The sequence below is a fragment of the Aythya ferina genome (assembly GCF_964211825.1).
Source record: "Aythya ferina genome assembly, chromosome: 1".
Classification (NCBI taxonomy): Eukaryota; Metazoa; Chordata; class Aves; order Anseriformes; family Anatidae; genus Aythya; species Aythya ferina.
Window position 1 is genome coordinate 162,977,125 of NC_140296.1, and position 20,188 is coordinate 162,997,312.

General features: G+C 45.5%; 2 protein-coding genes across 2 annotated transcripts; both read right to left on the reverse strand.

Annotated features, from left to right (window-relative positions):
• Positions 1–341: 341 nt before the first annotated feature.
• HEBP1 (heme binding protein 1) lies at positions 342–6,137 on the reverse strand. Its single transcript, XM_084505995.1, has 4 exons — positions 5,975–6,137; positions 5,700–5,838; positions 4,196–4,376; positions 342–2,878 (listed from the first exon to the last, which is right to left on the reverse strand). The coding sequence occupies exons 1-4, from the start codon at positions 6,050–6,052 to the stop codon at positions 2,707–2,709; spliced, it is 570 nt and encodes a 189-aa protein (XP_084362121.1). The 5' UTR covers positions 6,053–6,137; the 3' UTR covers positions 342–2,706.
• Positions 6,138–8,765: 2,628 nt separating this feature from the next.
• LOC311441306 (uncharacterized protein) lies at positions 8,766–16,956 on the reverse strand. The gene is made up of 5 exons (XM_084529257.1): positions 16,807–16,956; positions 14,048–14,219; positions 11,589–11,727; positions 11,050–11,179; positions 8,766–9,096 (listed from the first exon to the last, which is right to left on the reverse strand). Exons 2-5 carry the CDS (start codon positions 14,060–14,062, stop codon positions 8,874–8,876), a joined length of 507 nt encoding a protein of 168 aa, XP_084385383.1. The 5' UTR covers positions 14,063–14,219; positions 16,807–16,956; the 3' UTR covers positions 8,766–8,873.
• Positions 16,957–20,188: the final 3,232 nt, after the last annotated feature.

The following is a 20,188-nucleotide window of genomic DNA, read 5'->3' on the forward strand; positions in this document are numbered from 1 at the left end:
AGAGTTGCATTGATCCTGTATTCTGCCTTAAGTTTCCTCTGCTGTCCATCACTGAAAGCTGACTGGACTTTCATGTGACAGTATGTCTAACATTTCTGAATAGAAGTGCATATTGAAAAGCGGAGTCATGAATATTTGTCTGAACACTATGAACCCCAGCCCTGGGAACATAGAAGCGAAGACACAGTTTTCCTCAGGTGAGTTCTCAAAGTTTCTACATTAACACAAATAAATCAGTGAAAGCCTTTCAGTGGCTGAAACAAGTGGAAAGAAAAAAAAAAAAAGAGATTACTCCATCAGCTCCCACTTTGTAAGTCAGATAATGCAAGGCCACACCAAGATACCCAACGCAGAAATTTATTGGAAAAAGCGTTATGACTACATACAGATACTGTGACATGATTAGTAGCCCCAACTGGCAACCTAGAGTCTTCCAAATCAACAACTCCCACTGAGCTCACAAAGTCAATAATCAGCACAAAAATTGTAATTCACAGTATTATTATATTTATGTAAAATTCTAAAAATGCAGTCAGAACACAGGCATCTTTGCTTGTATAGAAAAGGCAATTCAGTCTGCATAAGCTTTTGATATCAGGAACACTGTTTGTTGAACTTTACCCTGTTTACTGCATGTAAAAGGCCAGGGGCAGGACTGCAGAGGCAGAGCCTACAGACCTGGCTACTCTCATATTGGGTAAGACGTGCTTGCTCTCTGTTCAGAAGGTGTATGCATGTTACGAAAAAAAACAGCTTCCTTCCATACTGTGCTGTTGAGATGCATAGCTCTGTTCATACCAGGTTTATTACTGGTCTTCCTAACATCTGAGATTTCACAGAATTAAAAAAAAAAAAGTCAGGATTTTGATCATTGCAGTATATTCATTGTCAGTACCCAGAAAGATTTGTATCCAGTCAGTCTATATCTGACTTCCAAAACCAACTCAGGAATGCATAAACTGAGCAGCAGTACACCCCTCCACTCCTTACCTGTGCAGGTAAAAATAATATGTGACATGAACAGGTCCCTTTTGGATTGGGGATGGCCTTAGAAGAGCCTCTGCTCCTTTAAGGAGCCTTCATAACCTGCCACATCCTTGATTTCCTTTTGATTTCTCTTACACTGTGCTGCAATCACTAAGAATGGTGAAGAGCTTTCCCTTTGATATTTATTTTTTTAAATTAACTGCTCATCTGCCTTTTACCCATCCTGACTAACAGTTCTGGCACACAAGGAACTGAAACTCTGTCGTGAGGTCCACAGCAAAGTTCCTATATGGCTCAGCAAAAGAGAAAAGAAAAAAACATCAGAACTTCAGGTTTTCTCCTGTTACTGCTAAGATTTGTTCTCAAAAAGAAGGCACATGTCGAAGAGCTCAACTGGTCAGAACCCCGGACTCCATCAGAACAATCTTTCAGCTCTAGGAGGAAAATGGCTTTTAGAAAGCACCTGAACTTTGAGGCACTTTAGCATCAGAGGAGTGCATCTCTTTTAGTGGAGTTAAGGAATTATACAAGTACCCACTGTATCACAGTGTGTGTGACTGTGTCCCCATTATAGGCATTTTACTTCCTGCCTGGCAGAGAGCTGACAGCTAAAATGCTGGTTTGATGCCTGCCAATTAAACACTGACAGTGTTCCTAAAACAAGACCCACCCTTACTATTGTACTTGAAGTTTCAGAAAGGCTACTTATTATTTGGTGTAAATCCCAGTTTTCAAGAACCTGACTGTCCTTTCTTTAAAGACAGCTGCTCAGAGAAGCCTTTCTGAAACTCACAACATTTAAGGAGAGGTTTTATAAAGATCTGCACCCACAGGAGTTCCACTAGACGCTCACCATTCTTCAGATGCACCCTTAGATTACAAATAATAGGTACCCACTTTTTTCACAGTTTCCATTTTTCTAATTCAATTAGATTACCATCTGCATTTCAAATTTGGTCCTTGTGCAGGGTAGCTTTAAAGAAACATTACACACAAGTAATAGGAAGGTGATGAAATCATCTTGGGGTCTCTGTGTCACATTGTCTAGCTGCTGGTTGAGATCAGGACAAAACAGAACCCAAAATGTCCCACCTTAGACAGAAGGGACAGCTGAAAACAGTATTTTCCCTCAAATAACTTTTCTTGGTCAGATGACAGAAATGTTGCCTTCCTGCACACACTAGAAAATGTAAAGGATGCCTATTTTCACTGCATTGTTTTGGTAGCAATGCTCATGTCCCTTTACACCGCCTTTCAAATGGCACAGATAAAAGCAGAATCTTACAGCTGCAGCAAGCTCAAGAAGATAAAAAAGTCCCTGTATGCACTCTCGTCATGTTCCCCTGCCTGCCTCAGGTAAGACTAATAGTCTGCCAGCACTTGGACGTGACTCCTGTCAGGCACCAGTCTTGGTAATTAAGTACTTCAGCTGTCTCAGCATTGAGCTCTGGGAGCACGAGGGAGATAAAAGCAAGCTGCTGAGAGATCATGAGAGTCCATGTGGTTGAGGACTTAGTCTCAAAGGAAGGAGCACGATCATCAGGGGGGGTATGCAGTGTTCTTCTAAAATGGTTAGTCCTTAAAAGGGCAATGCACAGGTATGGAGGGAGGGGATTCTGTTTTTCTGCCTCTGTCAAATTGTTAATTTATTTTGAAGAGAAGAGGGACGTGGAATGGGGAGGCTATTAGTGCAAGGCAGTACCAACAGGATCCAGATGCTCACTCTTTCACAAACCAGACCTCATTGCGTCGTCCATAAGGCTTCATTGGGGGGTCGTAACCATTGCAGAAGTAGAAATCCTTGCGGTACGTAGCTTCACTTCCCAGCGCAGACTTCAGCTTGGCAGCATAGTTCACATAGTCCACCTCTTTGGCATAGCCACCAAACTGCCTGCAAAGAAGCCAAACATGGAGAAGTGCTGAGCAGCACTGGAATAGCACAGCACGAAAGAGAAGGAGAACAATGCACAGCTACAATATATTTAGCCTCTCGTTTTGATCCAGGTCCCGCCAGCATGCACTTGCGCAGGCACCGTTCTCTGAGAACCAGCACACTGCTTCTGCAACAGATCAATAGTCTCAAAGGTCACACAGCCAGGGTACTGACAGCCACTGACAGACCCCAAATGGACCCATGTATATCAGTCATCAGAATGGCCCTGCCCTTTGAATGAATGCCATATCAGAGGAACAGCTCCCCAGAGAGCAATGTTATCTCCAAGTCTGCTCAGCCCGCAGTCCTTCCACCAATGCTGTCAACAGCCATGTTCACTGGGGTGTGAACAACCGTCTGCTGGAAGCAAGATCACGAAGGGAAGCCAAACTCAAGCTAGCCCAAAGAAAAAGGGAGGCGGGGAACAGAAACGTTAGCAATTACAGCCCACAATGCTATTTTAAAGGGGTGGGCTGGAATTGGTCTGTTTTATGTTTATCTCCCACAAACAGAAACGGTTTCCACATCAGCCTGCACCTAGCAGCCCTGCTTTAGGGCCAAGGTTTGAGACAAAACAGCCTGTTGCTGCAGAAGCAGCCCACACCCACTGCAAAGGCCAGGCAGCAGTCACAGGCATGGGAGGAACCAGCAGCCCAGGACAGTTCAGCCTGCCAAAATAGCTCAAGCAAAGAGGCAGGGGAACATCCAAGGGGTTAAAAATGGGGTAAAGAGTTTATCGCTGCTGTGATGCTGGCTTGAGTCCAGCTTAAGTCAGTCAATAGCCAAAGCCATTCAAAGGTGATTTGAAGCAATGCAATGGCCACTTGTCTCCATGATGGGTTCTGACATTTGGGCTTCAGCTGACTCCTATAATTTGATGTGAACCACACCAAGGGACATCTTTGATGACTAAGAACCATCTTGATCCCAGAAAATGGGGAAAACAATGGTTTTCAGAGATTAGGAATGACTCAGTCCCTTCATATTCACCCTCCCTGGCTCTTCACCTCCTCAGGTGAAACAAAGAGCCTTTCAGGGCTAACCCCTGCACTTGTTTTACCAGTTAAAAAAAATCAATATTCCAAATCTGTGCACCATGAATCATGACAAGAAATGACGTAAAGCACCTGCCTTCACAGTCTAGAAAGATTCCACCATCTCCTACCACACACACACCCTGTCCATCAAGTCACCTGATAAAAAACACCACTGTCCTTCAGAGCACCCCAGAGACTGGAGCACATGGGACTGGGAATCCCAGGATGTGTTCCTTACGTGGAATAAATGGTCAAGGCTTGTCTCTCTTCAATCTTAATGCTTTCATCACTAGGACAAGGAGGACTGGCTTGAAACTGGTTTGGGATTCTCAGATAGACCTTCACTTTTTGCTGTAAGGATCCATCTTCAGCAGGAAAGGCAGTGATGGAGACTGGAGCAGTCATGCCCATTCCAACCCCTGAAAGAGACACACACAAATTACTACAGAAGCCTAGGTTCTCAGGAACTCAAAGCATTAACAGGGGATTCATAAACGCTAATTTTGCTTTAGGAAGGCTCCTCACCATGATCTTCTTGCACAGCCAGTTGAGAGAGTGGGGTACTCTGAGGCATGCAGAACAGCCTTCAGGCTTTTGCTTGAGCCAAACCTCTCTTCATACTGACTACACAGGGAGCCTGGGAAGTAAGGGCCCCAGGTGATTTCCTGGATGTTTTTTTCATCATTGGTTTTGTTTTTGTGGCTCTCAACTATATAGTGCATGCCACACTCTCTTCTGACAAATCACCTCTAATACAACAGGACCTACAGTTCTTGTGCAGTGGCACATATATGAGTATTTAAATACACGAGTATTTAAATCATTATCATCTATACTTAGTATTGGCTGTAGCCAACACTGGGTGATAGAAGCTTTCTCCCAAACCCTTCCAAATGCTTCCACAGGTCCTACGAGTTCCAGTGCCCCAAAACTCAGAGCTTGTCTGGCTTTCAACAGGACTGTCCATACTGTCCCCAAGTCCAGGAACAGCACACCTCTTTTCTGCTCATTACTTCCCAGAGGTACATGGCATGCAAGAACATTTTTCTTCCCTGCCCTTTCAGCAGTAATGAACGTATAGCCTTCTGGTGGGGACATGCCTCCACTGTGATCAGCAAGGAGTTCTTGATAGGCACAAAATGGACTGAAATCATGACATCTTTCTCACTTATTTGTACACTTTGATACCATACCCATCTCAGTGCCATGCTGCAGAAGGTAACTACAGCAATAGTGATCACCTTTCTGAAACTGTAGGGCTGTAAACGCCCTTTTCTTCTCTATCCACCTCCTATTCCCATGTAGACTATATAACTCCCTCTACCACATGTCTGAGAAGGGTATGAGATGCCTCAGATCTACTCCGTGGTCTTCTCAGCCTGTTACGGATGATTATTGATGCACATACTTTAGTAAGTCAAGAACTAGAGGCAATCACCTGGAAGCACCATTATAAAACACTGCAAAGTACCATTAAAAAGCACGCTCATTGTTCATTATCCTTTCATGAATAAAAATAACCAGGCTACACAATAAAAATTCAAGGTCATGAAAGTTATTTCCCTGCCTACAAGGGCAGGCTTTCCAGGCGTGATCACACAACCGAAGCGCCCCAGTTACCCTGGATTTCATCAGCTCCCGTGCACCCCGAGAGCCGTGACAGATCCACGTGTGCCTGTCCCTGCACTATCCCGGCTGCAAGGCAGCACATTCCTGCTTGAGCACGCCGCCCGGCCTCTCACCCTTGTCGTTGCTTCCTCCGACGTACTTGAGGAGCTTCAGCACCCCTTCCTTCGAAGCCTCGTCGAAGGGCTTGCCCTCCACCTCCACGGCGGCGAACTGCCCGCCTTCGCACTCCCTCTCCTCGTAGCTGAGCTGCTCCTGAGGGAAGGCGAAGGGTCAGGAGCCAGGGAGGAGGAAAAGGAAGGCGAAGGGGCAGAAGGCGGGGGGCAGCCTCCCTCCGCGCTGCCTCCCTTCCCGTGGGACCCCCGCGCCACCCAGCCGGGCGGCCCCCTACCTTCTCCCCCCTCCTCAGCACGCGGTGGGGCCATGTCTCCACCGTGCTCAGCAGGGAGTTCTTGATCATGCCCAGCATGTCGCCTACACCGCCCGACCCGGCCCGGCCCGCTCCCCTCGCAGTGCACCGCAGCGCAGCGCAGCACGGCCGGCAGGGAGCGGCCGCGGACCGCGGCGGGGCGGAGCGGGGCGGAGAGAGGAGGGGAAATGCTCGGGGAAGGGGGTTAAATGGGGCCCAAGGACTGCCAGAAGTGTGGGGGAGTACGTGGACAGGCTAGTGGGGAGGGCCCAGCTCTCCCGGAGCTCCAAAACTCTGCGTTTGTTGTAATTTTTGTTTTTCAGTTTTGCTTTCTGACACCCGGCTCGATCTACGTGGGTGAAGCCCACCGCGGTGGCCCGTGGGGTGCTGAAGGACAGGAGCCGGGCGGAGGGGTGCTGGTGAGGAGCCCCAGGGCTTTTGCTAAGGAGCCAAAAAAAAAAAAGGGAATGTGACAGAAGAGATGTTAAGGCACTTCCCCCTTGATAGGGACCCTCCTGCGATGACAAAGCGGTCGGTGACAAGCCAAGCCCGGTGGCTGTGCTCAGACCGGCGCTGACAGGGTGACATGGATGCAGCTCTAGTCACCTATTAACTATTATAATTTGTTTTGTTTGCTGTTACACAAGAAGCTGTGGTTGTAACAGACACTGTGTGCTGCAGGTTATTGGTTCTCTTATGAAACGAGTGGTGACTATCTCCGTTGGGCTGAGTTTTGCCAAAAATACCTATTTGTGCCTATCAGTGGAGGAAAACACGGACTGGGTCAGACCGGAGGGGCCCATCATGCCCAGTCTTCTGTCTGTGACAGAAGGTGCTGGTGGACATTTGGGTAAAAGGGCAAAGCCCATGGTGGCCAGGCCTGGCCTCCCACCTCCAGCCATCTGTGGCTGAGAGACTTCCCTGGGCCAGACATCTTATCGTCCCATTTCAAGTAGTCCTTGGTGGATTTTATACAACTTTATACAACTTCAGGTTGCCTGGTGAGATGCTCATGTCTGAAATGTGAGCAGGTAATGAAAGCTGACATCTATGTTGTATTTTTTCCTCCAGAAAGGCCAAGATGCCCACTAGTCCCTACAGCCCCAGGCGAGGTGTGCAGAGCAGCTCGTGCAGGGAGCAGCAGTGGTGCAGGCGTACAGCTGGTGCTCCAGCACTGCCTTGTAGCTCTGAATGCAGGGCAGCAAGGAGGAGGTTGATGGGGCCTTTCTCTCCTGTTATTCACTGTCATTTAGGAAAATATATTCTAGAATCAAAATACATGTAGTCTACATCTCCTTAGAAATTATGATGAAAGCTTTGCCAAAGGTATGACTGTATTTCTTTTTTTTAAAAACAAAACAAAACACAGCCTTTTTATTTATTTTTTCCCTTTTCTAGTTAAACAGTGTTTCAGATTCCTAAGCAAAAAACAAGGAAATACTTACCAAATTAGGGTTTTGTTATTTTCTGAAAACCCGAATTCAGACTTTACACCCAGGAAATATTTACCAGATTGTTTCATATATTCCTCATACTCCCCCACTCAACTCCTAGATCCCAGCCACAATGCTCACTGAGTTAATTCTTGTGGTTCATTTTGAAAGATTTAATATGAAGTTAGGTTCTCCCCTTCCCTCTTAAAGTTAAATGTCACTGAACTTCTTTCCATATACTCAGGCCTTGAGAATCCTTAAATCCTTACTATGACTGAAGACTGCAAAAGAGCTCTTATGCCAGCCTTAGCCACAACCATTTAGGCATAATTCATTCTTTATTTTATTCTCATAAATTGCTTCATTCAGACCTTTAAAAATAGTTTATTTTCTCTGACTCTTTTATCTACGTTTCAAAAGATTTCAGGTATGCAGTTGGGTACAGTGCTGGGTAAGAATCTCTTTAGAGACCTGAAGAACAAGCACACTCTATCCTCCATTCAGTGCATAATGACTGGAGGTCTGTGTCTGCATGTGGAGAAGATAATCCATGAATTAGACACCAAATTACCAGTCGGACACCAACTGAATTACCTGTGATTTTGGAAACTAAACCGTCTCCTAAGCTATTTTGGAAAATTCTTCTAGACATCTATTTATGCTATTAAGTATCTAAATAGTTTTGGAAAATCATCCTGTTTTCCAAGGGTCTTGGCTGAAGTCACTGTGATGTCTTTCACAGTGTTGGAAGTTCTGGACATCTCTGTTGAATAACAAGGGTTTCAGTGCCCACTTCCAGATAGCTTAAAGAAAGCTCTCTGTAGAATGAAGATGTTGAAATTTGGTCCCTAGAGTCTGATACATCTTCACTCTTGAAACACTATGCACAGACCAAGTTTATCCAAGCCTACCCACTCTCTGAACACATGAACTGGGCATTCTTTGCACTGGTGAAGAATAGGTTAAGGCCATATTTTAAAACACAGCTTCCTCTCCCCCTCCCCACCCAGCTGGAAGTACAAAGCACTGAACTATGTTCCTGCATTCATATGGCATTCAGCACTTTTGAAGATTGAATTCCCCAGCTGTTTCTGACAGAGTGCTGTGAAAATAGGACAGAGAAATTCAACTGATCTTTATAGAAACAGCTTACTCTGGTAAGCAGAAAGAATGACTGCATAGCCTAAAGGTATTCACACTGAAGTAGACTGAGCTTCTCAACTCATTTTGCATGGGACACAAAACTGCCTTCATTGAAGAACAGGGTCAGATTTGACCTACCAACATAGGTTTGAAAGGGAGTGACAAAATGCGTAAGTTCTGGTTTCCTCAGTAAAGCCTTCTTGTATGTGCTTTGCTTTATTCTGTCTAGCAGCATTGTATCAGGAAAGGCTTAAGCAGGTGAAAAAAAAATACAGAGATTTCCTTTTTTTTTCTCTGGTAGAAAATTAACTCCTCTGAAGTCTCCTGCGAGCATACAACCTTCTCCTGTGCATTGGGAGTCTCCGCAGCTGAGTATTTCCACGCCTTTGGCTCTGCAGAGCATTAAGTCGGATGGGGCGGACAGCTTTGTTGATGACATTGAGACGTTCATTGAGTTCTTCCAGCCTTTTCCTTATCGACTGGACTTCCCTCACAAGATTGTCTACAGCCGCAGACACGGGACGGAGACTACAGAAGAGTAACAGAAGAATAACTCAGTTTGGGGGCTGTTCCTGAGTATGCTAAATAAATTAACAGGCTACCAGGCCTTGTGTTGCCTGGGGAAGGAGACAGGAGCTGAAAGAGCTGGAAGCAGTTGGCTAATAGATGCTTACAAAACACTCATGTAAGACACCCCTTTCTGAGCCCATCAGAAAACCATGAACTACAGGACCAGTGTGTGCAACACGCTCTTTTCATTTCTGCCGGAGCACAGCTGGCTCGGTGCAGGTTGACAGCTGATTTATGAGCTCCCATAAGCACTTCACAGCCCTGCTGCTTTCGGGAAGGAGATGAAAACCATCCTGCTTTGCTGGAACCAGTGGGGCTGAGCAGCCAAGAGCAGCAATGTGCAGGAAATCCTGTGGGGACTTCCTGATGAACGGCAGGGTGCTGCCTGTCACAGTGCAGATGGGATTGCAGAGCCCCCTCACTAGTTTCTGCAGTCTGTAACTCTCCCCAAGCTCAGGAGGGGACAGCTGAGTTTTTCAACACGATTTAGCAAGGTGAGGGCTGCACTGATGCACTGGCATGCCTGGGAGTAGCCCTGGCCCTTCCTTTGGAAGGCTTTCTCTCAGTCTCCCTCTGGGTCTTACCAAGCTCTGACCATCTACCATCATTCCAATCTCATGTGATATTAATAAGTATTCATCAGACTCACTGTTAACCAGGAACAGAAATGGAGGCTGGGCCACTGATTCCCACAGGCTACTGCCAATACTCAGCACTTAAAGTGGACCAGCCTGTGTCCTTACCAGCAAGCACTCACTTCAAAGCACTATGTGGGAAAAGTGACTGAATAGTCTCATTACCTCTCCCTGCACAACAGTTAAGGAGTCAAAGAAAGATCTAAAAAGTCCTTAGATCTCTCTAAGTTAGATCTTTCCAAATACATGACTTAATGTCTGCCCTGAAAATCTTAGGCACTGGTAAATTTCTGCACTGGGGGTATGAAAGTTGTGATCAGTTCTGTGCTAATAACATCCCCCATGCAGGTGGGGAGAAATCTACTTGATGACAAAGACCAGCATATAATCTATGTACCGTATCCTCCTTAAACCCTAATTTGATAATGTGTGACTTTCTCATTAGTGTCATTTTATGCTCCTAGCCTTTCCTTTTCAACTGTCTCAATGCACAGCAGTTGTGGAGAGATTGTTTTGGGTGGTGTTTTTTTTTTTTTGTTTTGTTTTGTTTGGTTTGGTTTGGTTGGTTTGGTTTGGTGTTTTTTTTTGTGTTTTTTTTTTTGTTTGTTTGTTTTTTTGTGCATGTGTGTGTGTGGTTGGTTTTTTGTTTCTTTTTGTTGTTGTTGTTTTTCTAAAGAGAAATCTGAGCTGTGGAAGAGAACCATTTGCTTTAGGAACAACTCTGGTTTAACAGATAGTAGTTTCTTGTAGTTCCTGTGTTCCCTTCTTCTCTCTATTTTCCTCTGTCTTTTCCACTCTGTTTTTGGAAATGTCAGATTAAAGTGACATTTGAGTGTGTTCAATAGGAAATATTTCCTGTAATGCTAAGGGGGAAATGCGAGGAGATGGACTAGAGAATAGCTTCCACTGCTTAGGTGTTACAGAGACTGAAATCAAAATATCACAGGCCAGCTCAGCTTCTTCTCCCTACCCTGCGGCCAAATCCATGTGTGGATTTGTAACACAATTCATCACAGAAGTGAAGTGTTGAGGACAGCCTAAGTTTTCTTCAGGGTAATTCTTACAATACAATCATGGCAATTGGCAATCGTTCCCAATAAATAGTGAGCAGTATATTCAATTTACTAGGGTGCTCAGAGCTGCTAGCACAACAGATATCAAGAGTGGGATTCGTCTCCCTGCAGTTGACCAATCTGAAAGTTAAAGAAGATGAATCCTGCTCAAGGCAGGACACCCGGGGCAGGACTAAATCACACCTCCAGATAAAGGGAATTACCTGGAGATCTCCGGCAGTAAAGCGTTTGGGTTGTTCAGCAGGGTGTGTTTCATTTGCCAGAAGATGCTGTTTCCCCATTTCTCAAGTGTTTGAGTAATGCTGTTAACGCCTTCTATGTTGACCTTGTCAGCTAGGTTAGCAGGACATCCATGAAAGCGAGGAAAATAAATTTGACAGAACAAGAAAACATGAGCCAGTAGTCTTAGTTTAATTCCCCTCCTCTTCACCTCAGATGGGTTGCAATGAAAATATTCATTGCCAAATACCAAATATAAGGAGGATCTAAATTAAAAAGCAGATAACTCTCCCTCGCTATGTAATTCTCTGCCTCCTGCTGCCCAAGTTTTCTGCTGTCACTGAATGCCCCAGCTGATTATTTATAAAATCATTTTTCTCTCCAAAAATCTCAGCAGCTAGCCAGGAATCAAGAAAGACAACTCATGAGTGAGCAGCGTGTGTCCCACTCCAAGGGGAAATAGGCAAATCTTCAGCCCTGAGTTAGCTAATGCCTCCCAGGTTGACCCACCACCACTTCTTACCGCCATCTCTGTAGTCCCATTTCTGATACTGGTCCAGAAAGTCCTCCTGGGATTTACAGCACGGTAAGAAGATGAAGAAGAGGAAAAGAGGAATAGCCAGCATAATGGTGGTTCGTAGGGCCTTGGACTTCCCTTTGCTCTGTGGAGACAGAAAATCTTGCTAACTGCTTTATTTCTCTTTCCCTTCTTCCTCCATCTGCCGTCTGTCACCCCAGCACCACCTTTCTCTCTGATGATGTATTTCTTTAAAATGTTTTAAAAGTTGCTCAGCTGAGCTTTTACAGAAGCACAGGGGCTTTTCTTTTTCACAAGTACAAAGTGCCTTACCTTTTTTTCAAGCCATTGAGTGGTACCAGAGATGCTTCCTCAACTGACAACAGCTAGGAAAGCCACTGGGACAGGCTGCCCAGAGAGGCTGTGGAGTCTCCTTCTTTGGAGATATTCAAACCCACGTGGGGGGTCATGTGTAACATGGTCTAGGTTACCCTGCTTGAGCAGGGGGGTTGGAAAAGATGATCTCTGGAGGTCCCTTCTAACTTCAGCCATCCTGTGATTATGTGATTGTGTGAAAGTAGCTTTGCTTCATGTGTAGCCATGCTGGGATAGCACCTTTTAGCTATGAATGTTTTGTGAGTGTCAGGAGAAGGCACTAAGAGGTACAAAAACAGCTGCATCCCCACTTTGCAGTTAGGGAAAACAAGGTAAAAAGTAGTGAAGCAATTCATCGAGGATTTAATAGAGGCAAGAATAGGAAATTGTTCTCTTTGACTTGATCCACAACCCAGCTACATAACTGAGATGTCACCCAGTGATGAGCCTCAAAGGAAAAAAAAAAAAAGAAAAAGCAACAAAGCAAACAAAATGAACATAATAAATAAATAAAACCACAAAGCCATGTGCTGTCTCCCCCATTAGCAGGGTGTGCTCCTCCTAAGCAAATCTGTAGAGTAGGCAAGGCAGGTAGATAAACTGATGTAACTGATGTGAGTGTTTACCTAAGATCCTCATTTTTTTTCAAGTTTACCATCATTTCCAAGCCAACAGAAGCCAACCCTAACTTACAGGTCCTCCTGGACAAGTACTCCTCTGAATGTAGGAGGATAGATTAGTCTCTCCAGAGTTTACTCATGCTAATTTTTTATTCTGTCTTAATTAAGTAGTCCTTCAGTGTTGAACCGGTTATTTTTATGTCATGGACAGCTGTTGTGGCAGAAACTGGCTGGAAATATCAATTATGCACATATTGCACACAACAAATGAAAAATATGCATTGCCAAGTTCATGAGTTCTAGTGATGATTTTTCAGTCATCCATAGACACAGTGATTGAGGGGCTCATGTGAGAAGTAGGCACATTGAGAAAACCCAAATTATTCCCCTGTTCATGTACATGCATCAGAAGTCTAAGACCTCACTGCAAAATACAAGGATGTTAAATTGCTTTTTTAGTATCATATAATCCTCATCTCCTAACCATCTGGGGAGAATTCAGCCACCTCGAAACCTACTAGGAGCTGTACCAGATAAAGCAGAACATAAATAAATCATTTTACTTTTGATGTTCTTACATTTAATTACTAGTGTATTTTAATTGAAATTGCATTTATTTTTCTGTATATTTAAAATAGCAGTATGAATGTAGCCATACTGATGGAAAATGTCATGCTACTTTAAAAATATTACTTTCCACCTGTCAGGATGTATTTTGTATTCTTCTAATTGCAGTGTTCATTTAAAGGAAAAAAATAAATTACCTCCTTCCTATCTCTCACATGCACACACCTCTTCTTCCCCCCCCAACTCACCCAGAGCTGCCAGAATGCAGATCTCTAAGAAAGCTTGATGATATCACCAAGGCACATAATGAAATGGTCTCTACAGACACTCTTGAAACTATAACCATTGACACCAAAACTCCTCTGCCTCTCTGTCTTTCCAGATAAATATTCCTTGGATTATTTTTTTTTTCGTTTGATGGCGATGCACTGCACATGCTTTTTCAATCTTCCTTGGTGGGAAAGGACTTCCCACATGCCAATGTCTCTAATTGAAAATGATTTTAAAATGCTGCCAACATCAAGGAGGCAGTGTGGCTTTCCAGCTCATTTTAAAACATCCTGAAGAGATTTTCCGTTTCTTACCCTTTCCACGTACCACTTGTTTCAATACCCCAGGGCAGGGATAATTTGATCTTTATTTTTTTTATTAAAAGAAGGGTTGTGATAAGTTCCACCTGCATCTGGTACTGAAAATCCACCCTACTTGACCTCAAACCTTTTAAAGCATCACACATTCAAATGGATCACAAGACACACATGGTCTGTTTGCGAGGTCCCTCATGGACCAATTTCTTTGTATCTTTGCTCCCTGCATTCCTGAACGCCTGTTGTAATTTATTGTCATTATAAACATCAGGTTGTAATCATCTTTGAAAAGGGTTCCCATTTCTCAGATACTTACACAGAAATCAAGCATTCCTCCTTCTCTTAGGTGGAATTGTAGAAGGCAACTGGATCTTTACTAACAAGGTTTCTAGCAGAAAAAGTCTGTAGGGTCATCTGTAACAGGAACCAGATGCCTAGCCCATGGAAATTACGTCTTCAGATCTGTTGCAGTATTGCACTGGAAAACACTGTCAGGGTAGAAAGCAGATTCACAAACAGGGAAAACACACACATCTTTGGATGAAGCTCTTTTCTAAGTCCAGAGAATAACAATGATATAGTATCTTTGTTATTGCTACTACTAATTACAATAATATGGCATGCTCTCTGTCAGAAAATTGCATCATGTTCTGCCCTTGGAGCAGGGTAGGCGCAGTGATTCACTGCCTTCATCTGAAAGCAATGAAGACAGACGCACTCGTGTCATTATTACCCAATATTTTTTTCTTTTTCTGGCCTCTCAGTTCCTCACTGACATGATAAAAGAGCTCCGCGAGCTCAGTACCCTAAGCACAGCACAGCCAGGATCAGCAGTTGTACTATCCAAGCCTGAATCTCTGCCCCAAAGCAAAGGCATGCTGCCAGAATTTGAGCTCCCGTCCTTGTGTCCCTCTGCCGTTCACCCTTTCTGTTTCTGGCTGCTCCAGTACACTCCATTTCCAGTACTTATCCCTCCCTGCACAGAGCAGGGCAGGGAACACAACAGAGCACTGAGATTTCACTGGTACCTGCTCCAGATTTCAGCACCCATAGGGAAAGCAGGTGATGACTTGAGTTCCCCACTGCCCACGGCTTGTGTTGGCTGCTAGGGTATCAGGGAATTTTCTAGGTTACGCTCTCCTGGTGCCAGACACAGCTTCATTTCAGAGAGGAGTACATGCTGTCTTTGCTGCAGACGTGAGATGTTACATTGTGATTCAGAGCTTGCCTGCCTATGTACAGCAAAGATTGAAACCTCTGCCTGCACTTCTAACTGCGCCGAGCACATACACTCTCCTGATGCCATGTGTGAGCATCCCAGAGTATCAGCTCAAGCCCATGCTTGCTTCAAGGTGAGGATTTTGTTGGTTAGAGGTAGCAGTCACTGTAGTGATACCTAAAATGAAGGATTTTTTTTGCTGCAATATTGGACTGGAAGTGAATTAGCTTTGTCGTTTGCATTTGAGACCCTTTCTACTCTCCTAATTTTCCCAAATTCCTTTCAAGCCACTTTAAAACTAAAGCTGACGAGTGATATTGGGTTTGAGGTTATTTGCAGAGGAATAAAATATACTTTTAAATGAATGAGGGAGTTTGATGTCAGGTAAATCATAAATGCATAAAATATAACTTGCACCCCAATGGTAATGGACATTTAAACAACAAAGTAAGCTTAAGGCTCTCGATTTTGTAAAGTATCTCAATATATAATAAAGATATTTTGCAGGCTGTTCGAATTTCTCTATTTTCGTGTGAAACACTTCAAGGATATTTTAAGGTTATGTTACTTACACATACACAACTAAAATTTTATGTTTTATGTATAAAGTCAAGGAAGTTTTATGTTATAAATGAAAGAGTCTCACATAAAAATAAATAGAAAAAAATTAGTAGCTGCGCAATTTCTCAGTTAATGCCAGTTCTCCCAGAGCTCCCGGGCTGGGATCCTGAAAAGACTCTGAGCTGTGTAGAGGAGAAGGCTGCCAAGCCTGCGAGTCCAGAACAAAGAATGTGCAAGCCCTACTTGCGAAGCGGATGGCATTTGTTAGCTCTCTCAGCAGAAGAACAGGGTAATATAAACATTAGCATATGGTTGTAGGATTATGTAATGGTGCAAAGATCATGAAAAATGCCAAAAATGATTTAAAAATTGGAGCCTACAGTATTAACCCAGCCATGCTGGTACAGCTGGAATATCACCTGTTTCAAAAGTCCAAAAAGTTCAAAAGCTAGTAATCCCTTGTAATGTATTATTCCCCTGTTTATATGCATGTGGGTTAAATGCTGCACACACACATGCACACACACCTTTGGTTACACAGCAGTAACAATATCCTGACTTCTCCAAGCGTGAGGACATACTTGGGTTGACACCAGAGTAGTAGTAGTAGTTTTGCATATAATTAAGAGTTAAATTGCTCATTTTCTACCTGCATGTTCTGCGAAAGCAAAGCACACCCAACTTCCTCAAACAGCCTGTCCATCCTGCTAAGCACAGGGGTCTCAGAGACAGCCCCAGTGACTGGCAGTCAGGGTGATGCTTTGCCAGCAAGCAGGCATCCCGATGCTGAAAAACAAAGCCATCCAGGTGCATAGCACACATCCACTGAAAATCATAGCATTAGTAAACGTTTGGAGGAGGTAATGTATACCTTCTGCCTCTTCTCCAGGTGTACGTGCTTTTTCAGGTTATGTCTTATCTCCACCTCTCTCCCAGCTAGAGCTCAGTGCTCCCTCCTAAGAAGTTTCCTCTCTCTTCCTGGACAGGTATACACAGACCTGGCACTCTACATGTCTGTCTGTCTGTCTGTCTGTCTCTAAGGATCTACTCACTCTTCCTTTCTCCCTTGTTCCTTCACTTTGGACACTATTCTCCAGAAATGTAGGTAGCAAGCCACCAGACTCCAAGTCTATGCCACTCTGTACATGTTCCCTCCTCTCCTGGCTCTTCTCACAGGTGCCTTTAGAGTTCCTCAACCCAACAGGCTCTGCCCTAGGTGCCTGGATGTGTCTCATCCAGAGGAAGAAGGCAAGCATTCCTGGGAAAGAAGTCAGAGAAGAGCATACAAGCTTTACCTGCACTCTTGAGGACAGTCCTTCTGTGTTGATGCTTCCAAATCTCTGCCTCCTTGCTCCTCTTCTCCTCACCACCCCCTCTGCATTTCAGCTTGCAATGAGTGACGTGTCCCTCGTCATTTCCCTGCTCTCCGCATTTCCACAGCCTTTCCTTGGAGCCTCCTCCAGCTGCACCTCTCCTACCCCTCCCTCCCACTCCTGCAAGCTGGCCATCTCCCCCACACATGGCAGCCTCATGGGAAGGGAAGCCTCAACGATGGAGCCCCTTCTGAAAGCAGCCTTGCCCGTGAGGACGCCCGTATCTCTTTGCCCCCGGTTCCTTCTGGGCAGCACTCAACCTCCCCGGCACAGCTGTCTGACTTCTCTGACTAGTCACAGTTTCCACTATGCACTGCTCCTCTCTGGCTGCTTGAACCCTCCAGCCATCCAGCCATGAATTTGCTCACCACGTTGTTCCTGCCTTTTAACAAACATGCCAATTAATTCCCTGCTGATTAGTTCATTCCCGATGCTCTCTGCCAAATCTATTTCTGGTGGAATAAACAAGGAGGGATGAATCGGCGGCAGGGTTATTATATTTTTCCCTGCTCCCCCTCTCCCAGGTCTGTGCCTGCCAAAACAAACAGGCTCAGGTCTGGTCAGTGCTTGATAAAAAGTCTCCCAAAGAAATAAATGCAAGGTGTTAAAGGGATGATTTTTGTGGAGCAGGAGGTGGGACCCCGAGTCTGGTCCCGTCTCTGTGTCAGACGGACATTTTGCAGTGGTTCGAGGATGTGCAGCCACCACGGCGGTGGCCCTGAGCAGCACAATTGCAGCGCACCCAGGCTCATGACTGGACCTACCAAGGCACTGCTTGCAAGTGCCTTGGCCAAATCCGCATTCTTCCTGATATTACTTCTCCAGTATCAGCTGGCAGCAACACCCTCTCTGCTTCCTGATCAGTCTATTCTTATTTAACTCTGTTTTCCGCGGCCAAAACGTCTGCGCTCGGCAGTGAGAAAAAAGATCCTTTTCCATGGGGCAAAGGACCGTCCAGCTGCTTAGAATAAAAGCCGGCATCCAAAAATGAAGGAGCAAGAGGCTGTGTGTAAGTGTTACGGAGAGGCAGATCCCCAGCTGGAAGGGACTTGGCGATGCAGGTTTACCCAAGGTGAGGAGCCGATCAGCAGGAAAGCTTAGTGGCATCCTTCTCAGCACAGCCCATCAGCATTGCTCACTACTAGCATTTAGCCAGCCATTTAATCCCAATCACAGCAGAGCTCCAGCCAGGACCACAGAAAGGGATATCTACATCTCTGACACCAGACAAGGACAGCTCAGACCGCTTCTGCCCACCCCCAGTCCCTCTGGCTCTGTTGCAAGGAAATTTCTGCCTGGTTTACAGAGCCTTGCCACTGAAGCAGCGGGACGCTCATTTGCAGAGTTATAAAACACCAATTTTCTAAAGCAGCCCACAATCTGAAGGCTTAGCATAGACCAGCCTCAGGAGGAACTGGAAAGCTATTTTGTCAGGGCTCAAACAAGCAAATAAAACGTCCAGGCAACAAGAAAATAACCCAAACAATCATCTGTCTCCAGCTGTTCCCTGTTTAGCACAGGGCAAACACAGTCCGGTCATGCTGCAGTTGTAGCTCCTTGAGAAGAGGAAATGAATTGCTCTGGGACAGGGTGGGATGGGGACACTGGATGCATGCAAGAAGCCCTCCAGGGTGTCCACATGGACACCAGGGCCCAGCTGAGCTCTGAATGACCCTGGTGGGAAACCCACACAGGCACATCAGGGCACCCTGAAACACCCCAAACCCAGCCTGTGCTGGGAAAGGGTGACAATGTCCTCCATGATGTCCTGGTCTCATGCTAGCAGCAGCTCTTGGGGTTTCTGGAGGGAAGGAGGACCCAAGGGAGCTCCAGCACTTCCCTTCTCTGCTGCCTGCCTTGTACCTTCCACATTTCCAGTGATGTGAAAGAGGAGTGCTGCCCAGCCCACCAGCACCCATGTGCCATCACTGCAACAAGCTAAGCAGAGATCAGAAATATTGTTAATACAACCAAGCAACAAGAAACACTTCCCCATTATTATTTTTTTTTTTTGGCACATCTCTATGACTGTGTTGTAAGCAACCACAGAGCGTTTAATTTGATCTCCTCTCTGAGGACTGCCACTTTCAGTTGTTTTTCTAAACACAAGCAGCCTCAGTCTGAAGCTTGCTTATGACATACAAATGGGCTGCTGCATGTCTGTCTGGGGGTCTCTCAGGCCACAGAAGAGCTCCAAGATAGTTAAATCCCTCTGGCAAGAGCAACACCTGCAGAAACATTTGAGTTTTTCTCCTTTGTCCCTGGTCCAGCCTGCAGCCTTTGGGCAGGTGCAGATTCAGCAAGCTGAGGGCAAAAGGGGCTCGGATCCCTCCTTCCTGAGGTCTGACAGCCACAGCAAGCTCCCACATCAGTGCTCTGGGCATGGGCACCTGCAGCAGCGCTCAGACCTCCCATGCCAAGACCAGGTGTTTGCACAGGGAGTCCTGGCTCTCAGAGGATGCCTCAAAGACCAACGGGGGGCCACAGGTCTGGCTCTGCAAGCCTGCAAAGCACTTCAGAGCATGGATTAACCAGGTGTTATCTAGCCAGGCTGGTTAGAAGGAAGAGGGTGACTCCCAAGGGTGCCTCAAGATGTTTCACATCAGAAACACCCACCATTTCTGGCCCCATGGCCGCACACAGGCACACCACACAGCCGTGGGGCTCCACAAATTAGACATCTGCAGAGCTGCAGCTATCTTTTGGCCTCTTGTTTATGCTGAGGAGGATTCAGGGCTGGAACTGGTTTAAATGCCTGGGCTCATTGAAAAATCTGTGCACATCTGCACTGCTTAAACTTGCCTGAAATACTCTTGCTGTAGGTACCAGAAAAAGTGGAGTGTTTTGCACCTGCTAGGAATGTTATTGCCACTTTTCCTGTTTCTTGCTTTTATTATTTCTTCCTGTTAGCTTTCACTGCTTGATTGCATTTTATTTTGTTGTTTGAACAAGCATTTCCTATCTATTGCAGTGTCTGCTCCCATGTGAGTTCTCCATCCTGGAGAGACTCAGCCAGGCACAAGAGGAACAAGGATGGTGCTCCCAGCCCTGTCCACATAGCCACGGCCAGCCCTGCAAATGAGACGGGTAGGATGAGAAGAACAGGTAAAAACATTAGCTTAGGGCACATAGGAGTGCAAAGATACTGGGTATTTCTTTCCTCTGGACAGCTGAGAACAGCTGCTCCAGCTGCGGTGTGCACCTCCCAGCTGGTTCTCTGTACAAGTGAGCCAGGCCTCCACCACAGCACAGCATCCTGGCCACCACATCTGACTGGACCAGTGAAGAAACATCCTTCCTTAAG

Excerpts from the sequence above, each read along its gene's own strand:
- HEBP1 (XM_084505995.1), bottom strand. The coding sequence starts at position 6,052 with ATGCTGGGCATGATCAAGAACTCCCTGCTGAGCACGGTGGAGACATGG. Across the intron at positions 5,839-5,974 it reads TGCTGAGGAGGGGGGAGAAG|GAGCAGCTCAGCTACGAGGA; the intron begins GTAGGGGGCCGC and ends GCCTTCCCTCAG. Across the intron at positions 4,377-5,699 it reads CGGAGGAAGCAACGACAAGG|GGGTTGGAATGGGCATGACT; the intron begins GTGAGAGGCCGG and ends TGTCTCTTTCAG.
- LOC311441306 (XM_084529257.1), bottom strand. Across the intron at positions 11,180-11,588 it reads ATGGGACTACAGAGATGGCG|CTGACAAGGTCAACATAGAA; the intron begins GTAAGAAGTGGT and ends CTGCTAACCTAG. Across the intron at positions 9,097-11,049 it reads TTACTGCCGGAGATCTCCAG|TCTCCGTCCCGTGTCTGCGG; the intron begins GTAATTCCCTTT and ends ACTCTTCTGTAG.